The sequence below is a fragment of the Epinephelus moara genome, chromosome 9 (assembly GCF_006386435.1).
Source record: "Epinephelus moara isolate mb chromosome 9, YSFRI_EMoa_1.0, whole genome shotgun sequence".
NCBI classification, from domain to species: Eukaryota; Metazoa; Chordata; class Actinopteri; order Perciformes; family Serranidae; genus Epinephelus; species Epinephelus moara.
This window is the reverse complement of record NC_065514.1, coordinates 1,866,567-1,884,908: the sequence shown is the minus strand read 5'-3', so window position 1 is coordinate 1,884,908 and position 18,342 is coordinate 1,866,567. Positions and strand designations below refer to the sequence as shown.

Sequence of the window (18,342 nt, the reverse complement as noted above, 5' to 3'; positions counted from 1 at the left end):
AGATGTGATGTGCCTACCCTGATTGTGGCTCCCAGGCTGCCTAAAGAAGGAACAGAGATGAGACTGAACCTCTCATACAGGTACTCATTAGAGGAGCTGCCTTTGAGCAAGGCAAACGGGATCAGGTACAATTCTCCCTCCAGCACCAACACCAGCTGTCTGTGTCGGCCGACAGGTCCACTGCTGTGCATCAGACCCTGGACGGAGAAGAAGACAGAAAGATTCAGTTTGAAAAAACAGAGTCTAATAAATTAAACTGAAATACAGTAAGTAGTGTAATGAAGCACACACCCCTTCCATCGGAGCTATGAGCAGGTCGTACAGAGCTCGTAGAGGAGGTTTGCTGATGTTACTGGGTCGCAGAGGAGGAGACGATGGGCTGTCCTTCACTGGAGACACTGTGGCGCTGTACAGACTCGTCATGCTCTGACAGCTCCTGTTAAACACACACACACACACACAGATACAAATACACACAGTTACACAGTCTGAAAACAATGAAATACAACAGTCTGCAGCCATGTTAGCAGCTCTGTGAGGCTGCACTGATGCACTGTGGTGCTTTGAGCTAAATGCTAACACGCTAACAATGACAATAATAACATGCTAATGTTTTGAAGATATAATGTTCACCATCTTATCATGCTAACATTTTCTAATTAACACTAACAGCAAAGTACAGCCGAAGATAATAGTGATGTCATTTGCTCTGCAGGTTTTTGGTCGGTTGAACAATTAAAAAAGATCAGATAAACATCCGTGTAAAGAATAATAATAAATACAAATAATTAAGGCAACATGATCAATCTTACTGTATTCCAGCAAACTATGTAAAGTGCAATAAATAAGATAAAAAGTATAGAAATAAATTTAAAAAAAAACATAAAGAGGATAAAAAAATTATGAATAAGGTAAAAGTATATGAATAAAATATGAAGTACACAAAAAAGATAAATAAATAAATAATTAAGGTGAAAAAGTATATAAATAAAGTATAAAATAAATAAATACATAAATAAAACAAACAGTATACTAATAACATAAAATGTAAAAAAATAAAATTTGAAATATATACATAAATAGGATAACAAATTTACAAATGAGGTAAGAGCATATAAATAAAACATATATAAATAAGATACAAATAAATAAGATGAAAAAGTATAAAAATAAAAATATATAAATAGGATAAGAAATTAAATAAATAATAATAAAATAATTAAGATAAAAATATCTTAATTAAATAAATATAAATATATAAATAAAACAAAAACTTTAAAAATAGAATTAAACTTAAATCAAAAAGATTAAACTGTAGAAACAAGATAAAAACTATAAAATAAAATAAAATAAAAGTATATAAAAAAGACAAAAAGTGTGTGTTCATCCAATATTTGTTGAGATATTTCACTCACAACCACAAATGTTAACCTAATGGTGGCTCCAAAGAAAAAAAATCAGAGCAGAGCAACAGAGTGACGGACCGACTGACATGGCCTCCCTGCAGCCGCACCACCATCTAAATATGAATCAAACCTTGGAACCAAAGCCGCACCTGTTGAAGAGGTTGTTCCTGGACACCATGCGGAGGTAGCCTGTGGGGTCGGTGGCTGAGGTCAGTTTATTGTTCAGCTCCTCAAACTGCTGCTCCAACAGGTCTCCAGCTTCACTCTCTGTCTCACTGCTGGAGCAAACTCTGAGAAGAAGACGGACACACAGGCAGCTGTGTTAGCACTGTGGGCCGACATCACCAGCAGCATGTTACTCAGTATTCAGCATAACTGATTCATAATATTCAGCAATAAAACCTGCTCAGAAGTTACTGTCTTATATCAGCTGAGTTTAGAGGAGTCCTGCTACTTTAATGACTTTTGATAAAGGGCGGAGGTTTCATTTCAACTCTAGTGGGGACACATATCATGCAGGGAGTCCTCCCCCTGAAAATTCTGAGCTTCAAATAGCTCATTTCCCGCCTTGTGGTTGTATGACTCCGCCGACCAGTCCACCCTGTGGTTGTATGACTCCGCCCACCAGTCCAGTGTCTCTGACAGTCTCCATCCATGTCAGTGAAAACATGGATGCTTCACACACAGAAGATCTATACAATCAGCACAGTTTCAAGATTAGAGTCACCAATTCAGTATCTGACCAAATGTCTCCCCTTCTGTTCCTGAGATATGACGTTACAACATGATGATGTCACAGTCAAGCTGACCTTTGACCTTTTGACCTTCATTATTTTATCCTGTTAGACATTTGTGTCAAGTTTGGTCAGAATTAGTGTATGAATTCTTGAGTTATGGCCAAAAACATATTTTGTGAGGTCACAGCGACCTTGACCTTTGACCACAAAATGCTTATCAGTTTATTCTTCAGTCAAAGTGGATGTTTGTGTCAAAATTAAAGAAATTTCCTTAAGGTGTTCTTGAGATATCATATTCACAAGAATGAAACAGACTGAAGGTCACAGTGACCTTGACCACCAAAATCCAATCATTTCATCTTTGAGTCCAAGTGAACGTTTGTGCCAAATCTGAAGAAATTCCCTCAAAGTATTCTTGAGAAATCACATTCACAACAATGAAACAGACAAGGTCACACTGACGTTGACCTTTGACCTATGATGACCGAAATATAATCAGTTCACCTTCAAGTCCAAGTGAACATTTGTGCCAAATTTGAAGAAACTCTCTCAAGGTGTTCTTAAGATATTACGTTCACGAGAATGAGACAGATGAGGTCACATAGACTTGAGCTTTGACCTTTGACCACCAATATCGAATCAGTTTATTTTCAAGTAAACCTTTGTGCCAAATCTGAAGAAATTCCCTCAAAGTATTCTTGAGAAATCACGCTCACAACAATGAGACAGACTGAAGGTCACAATGACCCTGACCTTTGACCACCAAAATATAATCAGTTCATCTTCAAGTCCAAGTGAACGTTTGTGCCAAATTTGAAGAAACTCTCTCAAGGTGTTCTTAAGATATTGCGTTCACGAGAATGAGACAGATGAGGTCACATAGACTTGAGCTTTGACCACCAAAATCGAATCAGTTTATTTTCGAGCAAACGTTTGTGCCAAATTTGAAGAAACTCCCTCAAAGTATTCTTGAGAAATCACGTTCACAACAATGACAGACTGAAGGTCATAGTGACCCTGACCTTTGACCACCAAAATTTAATCAGTTTATTTTCGAGTAAACGTTTGTGCCAAATTTGAAGAAACTCTCTCAAGGTATTATTGAGATATTACGCTCACAAGAATGAGATGGATGCAAGGTCACAGCAACCTTGAACTTTGACCCTTGACCACCAAAATGTAATCAGTTCATCTTCGAGTCCAAGTCAACCTACGGACCGACGGACAACCCAAAAACATAACATGGAGGCATGAGCGCAACAAAACGAAACGAAACAAAAAAACTTGTAGCACGCACTCCTGGGCGCAGGACAGGTGTGGCGAGCTGACCTACATGTGTACATCATCACAGTGTTCGTGTAATTACTCTCACTGCCAGCGGGGGGAGACAGAAGTTTGTGCATTTACTTCTTTATGAATCAACATTTCATTTGCAAAAAGAAGAATGTGTTTTTTCTTCTTCAAAAATCAGATAATCTCACGTAAAGAAATGCTGTAACTCCTCGGGTTAAAACAGGACACAGAGTTAACGTCTACTGTTTGCTGGCAGTGACACCTCTTCAAGAGAATGAAGAGAGTCTCTTCACAGCCATTAATCACAGGAGCCAGGCTCTATGTGCTGGACTGATGGCTCTCAGAATCTGCCATTAGCAGACGCCATTACTTTTTATGGAATCCTCTGGCTGCACTTCTCACAGCTCGGGGAGATTTGATTTGTGTTAAAGTAGCAGCGTCTACATGCTGCAGGGCAGTAAAGCTCCACTGCTGGGTCGGAAAACATTTTAATGCTGCATATGTGCAAATACTTTTCACGCCGTGGATGAGCAGGATTCATAATCACCACACATAAACGGAGGCCACGGCTTCAACACACACACACACACACACACACACAGGCGACAGACACAGTGAATGGCCGCCGGCTACAGAAACCCCACTGCAGTGGTTTCCACAGAAAGTTGGGACGCAGTTTGTGTGGGGGAACATTTGCTGACACCACACATGGTTGTGATTTACACAGTCGTCCAGCGGTGCCAGCCCAGGCCTGAAGTTGTGGGCAGGATAATTGAGTGTAAGGAAATATGGCAGCAGAGAGCAGGAGCCAAGGAAGACAGATGACACGCAGCATGTGGCTCCTTCATCTTCTTTTGCCCACGCTCCTCCCTTCGTGTTTCAATGAGTGACGATGTACAGTAACAAGACTTCTGCAGCCACACAGGCTGCTCTGTGAGCTCTACATGCTCACTGTGACAACACAGGCCTTATCGGACAGGAAGAAGTTTATCAAGGCTCTAAGAACGCCCCAAAAGAACTAGGAATGATAGATAGGTAGACCTGAGAACGCCATCATGAGGGAGTTTTTGGATTTCCAGGTCCTTTGATTTTGTTTTATTCTATTCTTTATGCATAAATATTTATAATATATAAGTTGTTAATGACAGAATCAAATCACATCATCTCTCAGAGTCGACTGTGGCACCAAAAAAAGAGTATAAACCTGCTGTAGTGGCTGTCCACTCCGAGAGCCTCTCTAGCATTGCTGATGTACTGCTCCAGAGACAGAGGACCTCCACCTGCTCCTGCTCCTGCTCCTCCACCCTGCGGGCTCCCACCACCACCTCCATCGTGGAACTCCTCCACTCCGGACTCTCCGAGATACACCTCGTTAAACTTGACAATACCTGGAAGGACATGAGTGAATTAGTGCGTGCACATCAGTGTGCTGTGTGTTGGTGTGTTCATTTGTCTGCATTAAGAGTCAACTGTGTGGTGATCACAGGGATCTGTGGGGTTTGTTCCCACTCTCAAGCTGTTCGTTCAGCGCTGTCAAACACAGTCTGCGTACACACTCAGCATGCAGGGCAGATTTTGGGAAACATCTTAATAATTAACAAGGTTGACAGTCTGAGGCCGGAGCAGCGAGTGGATCTGAGAAGCTGCAGTTTGGTGAAACCTCCAAAAACAAAAGTGTCGGCGCTACAAATATGAAGCTCTCCTGAGAAGGACAAACACCTTGTGGTCATTAAGGTCAAAAAGTGAATAAAACCAGTGCCCAAATGTCCTCAAACGTCATGACAGTTAGATTATGAGATATGTGCACACATGGTTGACACTTCTGCCTGAAGATGGTGGTCTTTTTGAGCCCTTTCCAACGCCCCCAAAACATGTTCACATATTCTTGGACATAAAATGAATGCAGTACGACACATTCAACAGTCAAACTGAAGTGTTTTTTATTTCCTTTTTTTTTTTGCAGTGCATGCTGTGACAGCACTGTGCAACATTTTAAACATCCTCTTTGTTAGTCAGACTCAGTGAAATCCTTCTTCCTTTGTCTAACCACATTTTAATTTGTTCCACCAACTGCTTTTTCAAATGTAAAGCAGCCAAACAGAGTGAGGTCTTGTTGTTGTGAATGACAGGATTCACTCAGCTTCATTTAAGTTTTGCTTTTGGCTCTAAGGTGTGTAGATAGATGGATAGATATTATATTCATATTTTTGGTCCTCAAAACCCCGAAACATGAGGAGACACAGTCAGGCTGTTCTCACAATCTTTTAGTATGTTTTCCTATGTAAAGTAATGCACCCAAATTCATACACGTTGCACATATTTTGAAAGGCTGCAATGACGTGATCAGTTTGCTGATGGCAGTGAACAAGGAAGCAGTCACGTGCTCACCATAGTTCAATGGTGTTCATTATGTCTTTAGTTTCTGACAATGACTTTAGTTGTTCTTTTATCTCAGACATGTTAGGATGTTACATACCTTGACATGTTTCGGCGGAAACTTCCGTCTTCCTCAGAAGTGTCTCAGGACGGTCACGCCTCCCTAATATCGGCTGAGTGACAGATCAGCTGATAAAGACGCGTCAAAGTGACACTTCTGAGGAAGGCGGAAGTTTACGCCGAAACATGTCAAGGTATGTAACATCCTAACATGTCTGAGATAAAAGAACAACTAAAGTCAACATCCTCACCATGTTTCTTTCCCTTAACCTAACCTCTGTAACTATTATTACGTAACTGTGCATTAAGGACGTAACGTCATTTGCGGGGCGCAAATTTGTAGAATATCATACAACCGTTCTGTGAGAATAAGTTGACCGAGTATCTGATTGGTTAGAGCACACACCACATGGGCACAAATGCCCCGCGCAGCGAGTGCCTAGTTCGATTCCCACATTTCCTGTATGTCTCTGCTATCTAATCTGTCAAATGAAGGGCTGAAATGCCCCAAAAAACAATCTTCAAAAAACTTAAACAGCTGGCTGACATTGACGACGCTGACGTGTATAAAATATTCTGGTTTTGTCCTTATTTCAAAAAAGACAATATTCCTTCTAAGCTGTTTACATGGCTGATAAAAATAAAGATTCCATTAATACTCACATGCAGCCATGCATACTCCAATTAACATGTCATTTATGACATCAAAATATAGCGAAGTGGACCAGCTTGAGCCACCATCAAAAAAAGGATTTTTGTTAAAGTTTTTTCACCGGTGGCGGACATGTTGGACCGTACAAACTCAGTCTCCCTCTTTCATTCCTTCAACCACCTTCTTGAAAAGGTTGCTGTTGTAATATTTGTGCAGCTCCTTCAGAGCAGAAATGTGAGCTTTTCCTTTCGGGCATGTGACTCTACCCCACAGTCTGAAAACTGTTGGCTAGTTGGTTTATGTACAATTCACAGAGCCGACCGTAAACAAGTAAGAGGCTGTGTGTCGCAGACTACAGTTAAAAACTTCAACTGAGACGCATATTCTGAAAGTACTGTGTACACGTCCAAGGAATGCTCCTAAAACCTGAGTAATACCGACGTATCCCAAATGTCTTATTCAGAAAATGGGAAAAACGGAATATGCTGTTTACATGACCACATGATCAAATTCAGCGTAGACACTGACAGTGCTGGAACTTCAGATAACAAACGAAGCAGCAGAGAAAGTGGCGCAGCTGGTGCTGTGACTGAAGAGTGTCACTGAAGGATGCTCAGTGCGACAGATGCAACAGATCCCAGGACTGTATCAGGACTACTGGAATCATACTAAAGATGGTTTAATGCAAATCTGAGCAAAGCTGACGACGCATCAGTCAAACTGGACTCTGAAAGAAGAGGATAAACTGAGGAGTGAAGCTGAGACTGTAACACTTGGTGGCGAATGACTCTGTAGATGTTTCCAGCGAGGACTGAGCCTGGTGTCATTATGTATGCAGGTTGCTGTTGTTATTATTCAGTGTGTGTTTGTGCTGTGTTACTGCACTGTGTCGGGGGAGTTTCCTCCTGCCAACAAAGGTTGGCAAACCAAATCATAAAAATAATGGCTTCCAGTTTTTTTTTTAAATCGTATTGTGATATAACTCAACCTCTCCTGGAACACTCCTGGTACCTGGCCTGCTCTACACCTTTCACTGCCTGCAGCTCTGCAGACTTGCTCAGAGGAATTATTCACAATCTGTGGTTTTATTATGTTAGAAACGATGGCAGAGGAAATCTGAAATCACGTCCACATTAAAGGAACAGTTCATTCTAAAAACTCACATCCTGAAGATCTCTACAGTCTATCGAAGGTTTCTATTGAATGGTGTTAAGGAGTGTACGCCACTTCCCACGCAGAAGTTGCGATAAATAAAAACAGACTTGATGGGAGAAACTTTGACCCATGCTGACAAACATTTTGGAGGCAGGAAGTTGGTGACACAGACGGTGAGGTGGAAGCTGGATTGTAAAAACTGCTGAATATTTTTTGGTGCACGCCATTTTTTAGCTTTTGTCCGTATGTACATTATTAGTATGGACCCTACACACAGTTTTATAAGTGAGACCCCAGAAGCTCATTTCTCTGCACCAGTCAGCAATCAGTTTTCCTCCTCTACTCTTTTCTGGTCACATGTAGAGATCTGTCTTTGTTTGCTTTTGTGTCTCTGTGTCCGCTTGTCTCTCTCGCTCTCTGCTTAGACACAACTCACAAATATGTGGAGGCATATTTGATCATCAATGATAATCAGATCATTCCTATCATATATAATATATCCTTTATATCTCTTCAGTGCTGCATCGTAGGCAACTGGACTTGCTTGAGTTTCTTGAAGATGTTTCACCTCTCATTCAAGAGGCTTCTTCACTTCTAACGGACTGTAAGGCTCATGTGTGACCTCAACGACTCTGTAAGGGTTCACACCAACACAGAAGCCCCTTTTACACTGCCAGATTTTCTGCGAATGTTGGGCCGTTTTGCCGGCAAGCTGCGAGCGTTTAGACACACAGAGCTGGATTGGTGAGTTGATCCGAGGTGCCCAATTTTCCGCCTCGTAGGGTAGACATATTGGTGGAACCCTTTTAGTTTAAACAGACCGAGGCGGCCTTCCGCCACGGGAGGGGCTGTTGATGACTTGTGGGAGGAGCTGTTGATNGCTACACATTTTGTTACTTGCTCACGCCCCCCATTGCCCCGAAAAAGGCACATTCTGTATAAACAAAAGTAGGTAGGCGGCATTTTGCTGCACTCCCCGATTTTGTTTTTATACTGCCAATGCTGAAAAAAGACTGATTGGGCTTTCCTGCAAATTTGTACAACTCCTATCTAAAAAGGTCCACAGTTTAAAGCCTGCGACTCTGCACCAGTCAGTTTAATAGGTAGACCACGTGGTTTGTTTAAATGACGTAACAGAAGTGCATATGTAACTGATTTAGTGGACAAATAGTAATGCTCACTTGCTGCTAGAACACTGTGTAAAATTCATATAAGACACATTGCTCATAAACAGATTTTAAAGACAGTGCGTTCAGTGCAGCTGCTGCAGGACAATGGATGAGGTCATGCACCACCAGGACAATGTCCCGTGTTTCTGGCATGGAAATATAAGACTCAGTAAAATGAGCTCAGCAGGATGACTTTGAAATATCTCAAAAGTAATCCAAAGTATTTAGAATAAGTTACTTAGTTCGAGTAATCTAATGGAATATGTTACAGATTACTTTTTAGGTCAGGTATTCAGTTATCTGTAGAGGAATATCTTTTAAAAGTAACCAGCTCTCCTTAACCCCATTCGATACGAAAACTTTGTCTGGGAACACACAGAGTCTACAGGTGAGTACTATATACAGTTTATTTAGGTGAACTACTCCTTTAACAAGTTTAAGCCCTTTCCACCTGGGGACTGATTTACGGGGTTAACTGGAACATTTGATATTTCCTCTGAACAAATTCAAGTTTTGCCCTGATGGTGGCATGAAAGGAAAATGCAGACTCTTGAATTATTGCAGTTTAGTTTTTTAACCTCACTTACAAGGTGAATATAAAAGTGTGTGTGTGTGTGTGTGTGTGTGTGTGTGTACCTGTCCCTGGAGATATCAGCCAGCTGTACAGAAAGCCTCCAGCCAGAGAGTAGTAGAGGACCATGGCCCTCTGACCGTTGACCGTCTCCAGGATGTGCTCCACAGTCACTGGGATGTACGGGTCAGCACTTGCCTGCTGGCTTCCTTTCTGGCGTTCGACCAGGAGGTCAGCGAAGGCACGCGTCCGCCCTCGCTCCGCTATGGCCAGCGCCTCATCGTGCCGCCCTGAGTCGTAACACAGTAGATGAATAATGAAGGAGTGGAGCGGGAGATTCGGGGGAGCAGAAGGTCTGAATTAGCACTGAGACATCAGGTGATAATTTGTGCGTCGCTAACAGGCGCACAGACAGAGAGTGTGAACAAGAAGAAAGGTGAGAACACCTCGCTGACAAAGTGAGGCGCAGTGATTCACACCAACAACAACAGGACAGCTCACCGAGGCTGACGAGGACTCTCTGGAGAGCCTGGTACGAGCTGGTTTGCAGATCAAACAGAGTGAGCTTGTAATCTGTGCTGTGCTGTGTCTCATGACGTATCGTCTCAAACAACACGGACGCTCGGTACAACTGAAACACAGAAAAACAAACATCACAACTACACTTAGAAACTGCAGAATACAACTTTCTGATGAGCTAAACACACACACACACACATATATGTCACCTGTCTGTGTGTATGAAACACTTCAGTTATAACAGAGGGAGCTGATTCAGTATTTCAAACCTGACAGAGCTGTTACACTATTAACCACTGGGGGGCAGTACTAATACACAACAGGCTCTGCCTCTCCTCCCTCCACCACACTGGGAACTCCATCAATCAGTCCAGTTAAAGTCATTTTACCACACATCTCTGTGCAAGGCAGAAAAACAGAGTGTTTCTCTGGGATCAAGACGCAACATAAATAAATAACACAAACATTTATATGACACAATGCAGACACCTGAGCCTGCACACCTGAGATTTATGGAGTGCAAGTTAAAATAGTACAAACAATCAAACCTGGATCATAAGCAGGCTGTGTGCTGCACCCAGTGGTGGAGGAAGAACTCATATCCTCCAACTCAGAAGCATCGCTAAGGTACGACCATTTCTTTTTTTTAAAATACTTTTTATTTACGAACATTTTTTACGTTCAAAGTGTGAGTAAGTTTAGGAACAAAAGACAAAAGTAAGGCGTCATACATCGATCAGCCAAAACATTAAAACCACTGACAGATGAAGTGAGTAACATTGATCGTCTTGTTACAGTGCAATGTTCGTCTGAGGAACCTTGGGTCTTGTCATTCATGTAGATGCCACTTGACACAATACACACACCCAAACATTACAGACCAATACCCCCCCACATGGCAACAGCACTCCCTGATGGCAGTAGCCCCTCAGCAGGACAGTGCACCATGCCACACCACAAAAACTTCTCAGGAATGGCCCAAGGAACACGACAAACAGCTCAAGGCGTCAACCCGGCCTTCAGATTCCCCAGATCTCAATCCGATGGAACATCAATTGGGCATGCCGGTACCTTTCCTCACAACCCACAGGACTCAAAGGATCCGTCAACAACGCCTTGGTGCCAGACAACACAGGACACCCCCAGAGGTCCTGTCTCCATGCCTCCATAGGTCAGAGGCTCAACGGAGTTCGGACTTAGCTCTGACCTGTTGAGGCCTAGACAAAGGACCTCTGGGATAGCAGTTTGTCCCACAGATGCTCGATCAGATTGGGATCTGGGGAATGTGAAAGCTAGGTCGATGCCTAAAGCTCTTTGTCACGCTCCTTGGACCATTACTGAGCAGTTTTTGTGGTGTGGCATGGTGCACTGCCGAGAAGAGTGGGGGTACTTGGTCTATGACAATGTTTAGGTTGGTGGAGTGTCTTTAGTAGATGGGTATCATCTTCACTTAGTCCGTCAGTGATGTGTCCAAGATAAAGGGACCTGAATGTTGTACTGATACTAAAACCCAAAGTTTTTGAAATGATTATTGCTACTTCCTTCCAGACAGTCTAAGGTACGACCATTTCTAAATGACAAAGATGCAGAGAAGCTGATTCATGCCGTTATTTCAAGCCGACTCGACTACTGGAACGCACTTTTTACTGGCTTCCCAAAAAGCACCACTAACTCTGAAGCTTGCCTATGAACCAGAACCAAGAGGAGAGAGCATATCAGGCCAGTCGAGCTGCTCTGCGCTGACTTCCTGTTACATTTAGGATTAACTTTAAGCTCCTCCTCTTTGTGGACAAAGCCCGAAATGAGCGAGGACAGGGGTCGGCAACTTTTATTATCAAAAAGAGCCAATTAACAACCAAATCTGTCTGGAGCCACAAAACATATTTTAGCCTTAGTTGAATTTATCAACCTGTGGCACTGGCGGCAGTAATCCTGTGCACACTGTACGTACGTTTTCACCAACGATTTATCATCCTATCTTGGAAATAAAATTGTGACAAAAGCAGCAGATTTGTGTCTTTGGGTTCTTTTTTTGTTACAAATGAATGTGCCTGAGATGCATTTTTCTGGCTGTGTCCACTCACTATGACGCAAACACATTTGGATGCTGATGATTTGTGAACATGTCACAGCGTATGACAAACTTTCTGGTGCTGGGTTGTGATGTTGGCAAAGGCAGGAGGCTCGCTTAGGGCTCCAAATGTGCTAGGACCAGCACTGACTTGGGTACTGTAGATACGCAGCTGTGAATTCAAACACACACACACACACACCTGGTGTTGTGCCTCGTCCAGGTTTCCTCCGGCCCACAGAGACAGGCCGAGGCGATGCCGTATCTTCGCTTCATCTTCCCTCCGCCCCAACTGCTCCGCCAGACGCAGACCTGAGGAGAAAAAGAGGAGCGGGAGAGAAGAAGAAAAAGAAGAGATCAGACGCTCGTTCCTACATCTGAAAATCATCTCTTTGACAGTCCCGGTTCTTTGACGCTCATGACAACTGTTGCTGCATTGAAGCGAACTCGTGCTGAGCCCAGGGCGCTCACATTTGCCATTCTTTCTCTCTCATTGTTCCCTTTTGTCTTCCTCTGCCCCGCTCTTTTTATCCCGCTGACTCGAATTCAAAGATCTCGTCTCCTCTCTCTGCTCTCCAGTTTGTCTCAGATATGTTTCACCTCCCCCGCTGTGCAGACGCAGTCGTGGCGGGTTGTAATTAGTTCTCATTAGGCTCTCGGATTGAGCTAAAACTCATCAAACATCAAGTTTTGATTTACGATTCTCTGCCTGTCTCTGTCTGTCTGTAAGTCTGGCCCTGTGATGTTCGGTATCCGTGCTCCTCTCCCTTCAGTTGGGGAGGTTAATTGGAGGCACACACATGCGAATGTTTCTGCAGCTCTGTCCTCACCTCAACTCCCAGTTAATGATCAATTAAAATCCAGAGGATCTGAGAGTTTAGTGACAAGCCGTGACCGTGTCTTACAGGCCCGATGAAGCCTGAAGGAGTTCATAAATTAACACAAACATCCTGTACATGTTTTTACTTTGTGTTCTCATGTGTGTGTGTTTAAGTGTATAACAGAGATTCAAACAGGATTACTTTCAACAAGGCTGTAAACTAGAGAGATGAGAGACGTGTGTGTGTTTCACAGAGCAGTCTAGTTAACCGAGAAGTTAAATCAGACAGGATTATTGACAACAAGCCGCCTGAAGGAAACCACTGCAGGGTAAACACCCGGCGCTGATCTTCTATTAGCCTGTGTCAGGCTCATGAATACTTGTCATGCTTCTGAACGGTTTCAGAAATACAACTCACAAATGTTCTCCGGCCCAAACAGCTCTGACTTTGGATAAGATACACACACGTGCAGATCAAAGTGTGTGCTGAGAGTGTGTGTGACTGCAGGGGGGAAGGTAAAACTGTGACGAACTCCAGAGTTTGTTGATACGTGTCAGAAACAGGCTGCTTTTGAACGTGGTGGAGAAGCTGGAATCAAAAAGATCAGACACATGCTGCGTTGATTCAGGTGGAGTATCCAACGGTCCATTACGTCACTGCCTGTTGTTTAGTGGTGCATTCAAGAGATTACTGTCACATAGCCCTGTTGTGGATGGTACCAACAGAAGCGTTCCTTAGCGTCCCCATGTTTGGTCCCCCCTCTGTTGGGGTACCTAGCACACAGATCTGATACTAAAAGGTGGAGCTGTGAACACAGCAGCTGGAGTCTGTGAAAAAATAACTTCATTCACTGGGCCGACTGCCGGCGACTTTTAAGGTGGAACGTTAACTTGTAATGTTACTCAATGCATGAGTTGATGACGTGAATCCATCAGCACACCTTAAANGATGAGGAAATACAGCGAGTGCTGGACGGAGCAGTGAGTGACAACAACCCCGCCCACATTTAAGAGGACTGTCTGAACACACCGAGGGTCTAGGTACCATGTCTGAAGGCTTACTGCTGGTTCCAAAGGTGCTGGACTGAAAGGGTTTGGCTTATGATGTTTTCGGTGGGCGGGGCTTAGCTGGAGGCAAAACAATTCTCCACAGACATTAGCTCGCTCTAGCTAGCAAGTTCTGTTGGCTTGTTTCAGACTGTAGAGGAAGCTGATGTGAGTGGTGCATTCAGAAATTCTCAATTTGAGAATCTGGCACAAACTGGACCGTTATCCAGAGCACCGCACTCTCGGAGTGACAGAGGGCTCTCTGGGCAGGGCTGCATAAATGTACAATGTCGACATTTTCCCTGAAGATCACATCTGGTCACAGACAGAATTAAAAACTGAAAGCGGGGCTTATAGGAAATCAATCTAAACACAGATGGTGTCTTTATTCTATATCCATTACATTGCGCAATTAACATTTACTTCATAATGATAAGTTGAATTAAAAAACATGTCTATTTCCACTTTAAAGCCACTATGTTTCGAGTTTTTAATGAGATTACATCATCTTTAATTTTGTTCTGATGGTCTAACTTTGAGACAATCCCGACATGTTGCATTCATCCCACTGGTTTTGCACCACTTGTGTTTTTTTTAAAGCATCTCTTTTGGTACGACCACTCGGGGAACCAAAGTAGTTCACTTTCAATTCCACACATTTGAAAAGTTCTGTTTTTTAACTTGATGGATTTCTAAATCTGTGTTTCTCTCTTCGGCCTCCATACACAAAGATATAAGATGCTGCACATCCACTGGTGAGTAACTCAGCTTCTCTCTTACCTTCCTGCAGGTACATCACAGCCTGTGCATAGTTTTGCAGTGCATGGTGTGTCCTCCCCAGGCTTCCGTAGGCCAGAGTTTTGGCTATCAGATCGTTGGTCTGAGCCGCCACACTCAGGTGCTGCTCCTGGAAGACCACGGCACGCTCGAACTTCCCGAGAGCTTCGTAGGTCAGTCCCAGGTTTCCGTAGGCTCGTCCCTGGCTCCTCACACACCCCGTCTGCTCTGCGATATCCAGAGCTCTCTGGTGCCACTGTAGCAGGATGGGCAATATCGCACTGTCAGTGTATGTCACTTACAGGATCAGAATGTTATTCTAAGTGTCTGATAACATTATGGAAACGTTGCTCAAAGGTTGACCTCTTTGTTAAAGAGTAAGATCCTTTTTGTTTCACCACCAAATTGTAATAACTTCATTCTTCAATCCAAGTGGCTGTTGGTGACAAATTTGAAGAAACTCCCTGAAGGTATTCTTGAGATATTATATTCAAGAGAATGAGATGGCCGCGAGGTTACAGTGACCTTAACATTTGACCACCAAAATCTAATTAGTTTAGATATTTCTGCCAAATTTGAAGAAATTCCTCCAAGACGCTCTTGAGATATTGTGTTTACGAGAATGAGACAGATGCAAGGACAGAGTGACCTTAACCTTTGACCCTCAACCACCAAAATCTAATCATTTCATCTGTTTATCGATGAGTTCAAGGGCTCGTTTAGGTCAAATTTCAAGGAATTCCTTTGAGGCCTTCTTAAGATATGGCGTTCACAAGAATGCGATGGCTGCAAGGTCACATTAACCTTGACCTTTGACCACCAAAATCTAATCAGTTCATCATTGAGTTCAAGTGGATGTTTGTGCCAATTTTTTTTAAACAATAGCTCAAGGTGTTCTGGAAATATTGCATTCACGAGAGTGAGACAGACAAGATCACACTGACCTTATGCTTTGACCACCAAGATCTAATAAGGTCATTGTTAAGTCAAAGTTGATGTTTGTGCCACAAAAAAAAAAAAAAAATTGCTCAAGGTGTTCTTGAAATATGGTGTTCACAAGAATAAGACAGACAAGGTAACACTGACCTTGATCTTCGACCTATGACCACCAGAACCTTTCGGTTTATCGTTGAGTCAAAGGGGATGTTTGTGCCAAAATCGAAGAAATTTCGTTTTTGAGGTATCACATTTACAAGATTTTTTTTTTTTTATGGGATGTTATGAGCTGGAGCAGGGAGTTCCTTGAGTCTCTGTAGGTTTGACAGAGCTAGGCTAGCAGTTTCCCCCTGCTTTCAGTCTTTATGCTAAACTAAGCTAATCAGCTGCTGGCTGTAGATTTATTTTTAGCATACAGACATGAGAGTGATATTGCTCTTCCCGTACCTTAGCAACAAAGCAAATAAGTGTATTTCAAAAACTGTCAAACTATAACTTTACAGCACTGATGAATCATGAATCTGCACAAACCTGTAGCGCCGTCTCGTTGTCTGCCATCAGCTGATAAACACCTCCGAGTGCATCGCTTGCCTCTGCTTCCAGGGATTTATCCTGACAGTTAAAGCAAGAGTTACTACACATTTTTGTGCATTGTGTACTTTTCATTAAACAAAGATAATTTGTTATATTCAGCAGGGCAACGAGAGAAAAATCTGTGGCTGAAACAAGAACCTTTAACAGGTAAACCATACCCCCGCTGTGCGTGCAATGTTCAGCTGGTGTTCCAGACAAGAGAGGGACTGCTCGTAGTTGCCCAGCTGGCTGTGTAAGGTGCCCAGCTCCCCGTACGCCTGAGCCTTACCCCCTCCTTCCCCACCCAGCTCATGGGCGACCACCAGCCGCTTCTCGAAGCACACCAACGCCTGCTGGAGACTACCCAAAGACCTGAAGAGAGAGGAGGGAAAACAAAGATGTGATCATCTTAAAAGAAATTAACCTGTAGTGTTTAAAAATACATATTACTGGGTTTCACACTACCACAGAACTCTTTTTCCAAACACACCCATATGGGCAATTAACAAAGTAACCATAAAGCAAATGGGTTAATAATTTAGATTTTGGTTGTAAAAACAGTGCAGAATCCTCCGAGAGAGAAAAAGAAGAAACATCTACAAAGGCTGACTCCACTGAGATAAATCAGTGACTCCACTCTCCTCATTTCCATCTCATTCACACTCCAGAGAGCAGAAACAGATGGATAAAGGAAACCCATCATTATGCCTTGTTCCTCTCCTGTCAGTGAACATTACTTGTATGGTTTCATATGAGAAACATTTGGATGTACTCTCTGAGAAGAAGCAAGGGAGCAGCCCCTGCCTCCCACCACCACTGCTGCTTGTTACTGTTACTGAATTATGATTATTTTCATTATTATCACGGCTCTAATTTAAAATGTGTACGCTCGAGGCAAGAGAAGCTCATTTTTCTTGCATAAATGTTGTCCTGTTTTAGTAAGGCATATCCAAACTAATGGGAGCGCACAGAACATAAATATATACATGACATAAATATTAACACAAGTAGAAACAAAAGTCCGTGGCTGCGAGGTGCAGTTACAGCATGAAGACACCTTTGATGGACTAAATTAGCATGTTGCAAATTTGCTCACACACCATGTCTTCCTCCTTGTTTGTAATATACCTGCCTGTAACGGAGTATATAATCCAGTTTCTATGTTCAGCATTCATTTAAAAAAGCTGTAATATATGCAAATCATGTGCCTCCTCCAACACAAGACAGAGTGGGTACAAAAGAAATGCAGAAGAGAATTAAAAATACAAATTAAATTAGTTTGACTCTTATTTGCTTTCTTGCCGAGAGTTAGACAAGAAGATCAACACTACTTTTATGTCCGTATGGTAAAATGAAGCTACAGATAGGGGAAACAGTTAGCCTAGCTTAGCATAAAGACTGAAAAGAGGGGGAAACAACCGTGTTTTATCTCATCTGTTTAAGTGTAAACGTGACATAAGTGAGTTTATAAGGGACTCTATTACCATAAACTATAGAAAAAATGGACTTAACCCCACTGGTCTGAGGACTCCCATTTTAGTTTGGCATTTCAGTCGTCGCCATTTTGTCTTTTTGGAGCCACAAGTGACAATATTTGAATGAGAGGGTGGAGATGACCATAACGTTATTTACTGGCTTTGTTAGCACGGTGCATTTACACCTATGGTTAACTGTGATGACAATGATGCTAACATAAGCCCCGAGCTTAGTTAGCTCAGTTCATTTACAGCAATGGTTAACAGTGATGACACTAAAGGAGCTTGCACATGACCAGCATTAAAAATCTCTTGATGCCCGCTGTGCCATTGTTTTCCTATGGAAGCAGTGTTAATGCTGACGTTGGGGTACTTTTCGACTTCAGCCTTGCGTTGTGGGCTTCACCGGCATTTTGACGCAACGCCGAAAGTTCAATTTTGCTGAACTTCAACCCTGTTTGACGCTGACCTTTCCGTGAAGAGCCAGTGATTCTGCCGTCGGCAGCACTTTCCGCCAGCTGCCTGTGTGTGCATATAATCAGCGTTGGGTCAAGCCGACGGCGAGCGCTGCAGCATTGGCAAATCGGCAAGCATGTGAAAGCGCCTTAATGCTAAACTTGGCTGCTGGCTTAATGAGCACGGTGCATTTGTGGTTAACCGTGATGACGTTAAAAGAGCTAAAGTTAGCCGCTATAGCTTAGTTAT

The 18,342-nt window shown here is 42.8% G+C and overlaps 1 protein-coding gene across 1 annotated transcript in view; it reads right to left on the bottom strand.

The window, feature by feature from the left end:
• xpo7 (exportin 7) overlaps positions 1-18,342 on the bottom strand; it is a 226,857-nt gene that overhangs the window by 45,171 nt on the left and 163,344 nt on the right. Inside the window, exons 15-24 of the mRNA XM_050053743.1 lie at positions 16,342-16,534; positions 16,121-16,201; positions 14,657-14,909; positions 12,212-12,321; positions 9,921-10,050; positions 9,485-9,709; positions 4,641-4,824; positions 1,556-1,696; positions 292-436; positions 18-197 (exon numbers count right to left, since the gene is read on the bottom strand). Of these exons, the coding sequence (XP_049909700.1) occupies positions 18-197; positions 292-436; positions 1,556-1,696; positions 4,641-4,824; positions 9,485-9,709; positions 9,921-10,050; positions 12,212-12,321; positions 14,657-14,909; positions 16,121-16,201; positions 16,342-16,534 (1,642 nt within the window). The remainder of the gene's footprint in view (positions 1-17; positions 198-291; positions 437-1,555; positions 1,697-4,640; positions 4,825-9,484; positions 9,710-9,920; positions 10,051-12,211; positions 12,322-14,656; positions 14,910-16,120; positions 16,202-16,341; positions 16,535-18,342) is intronic.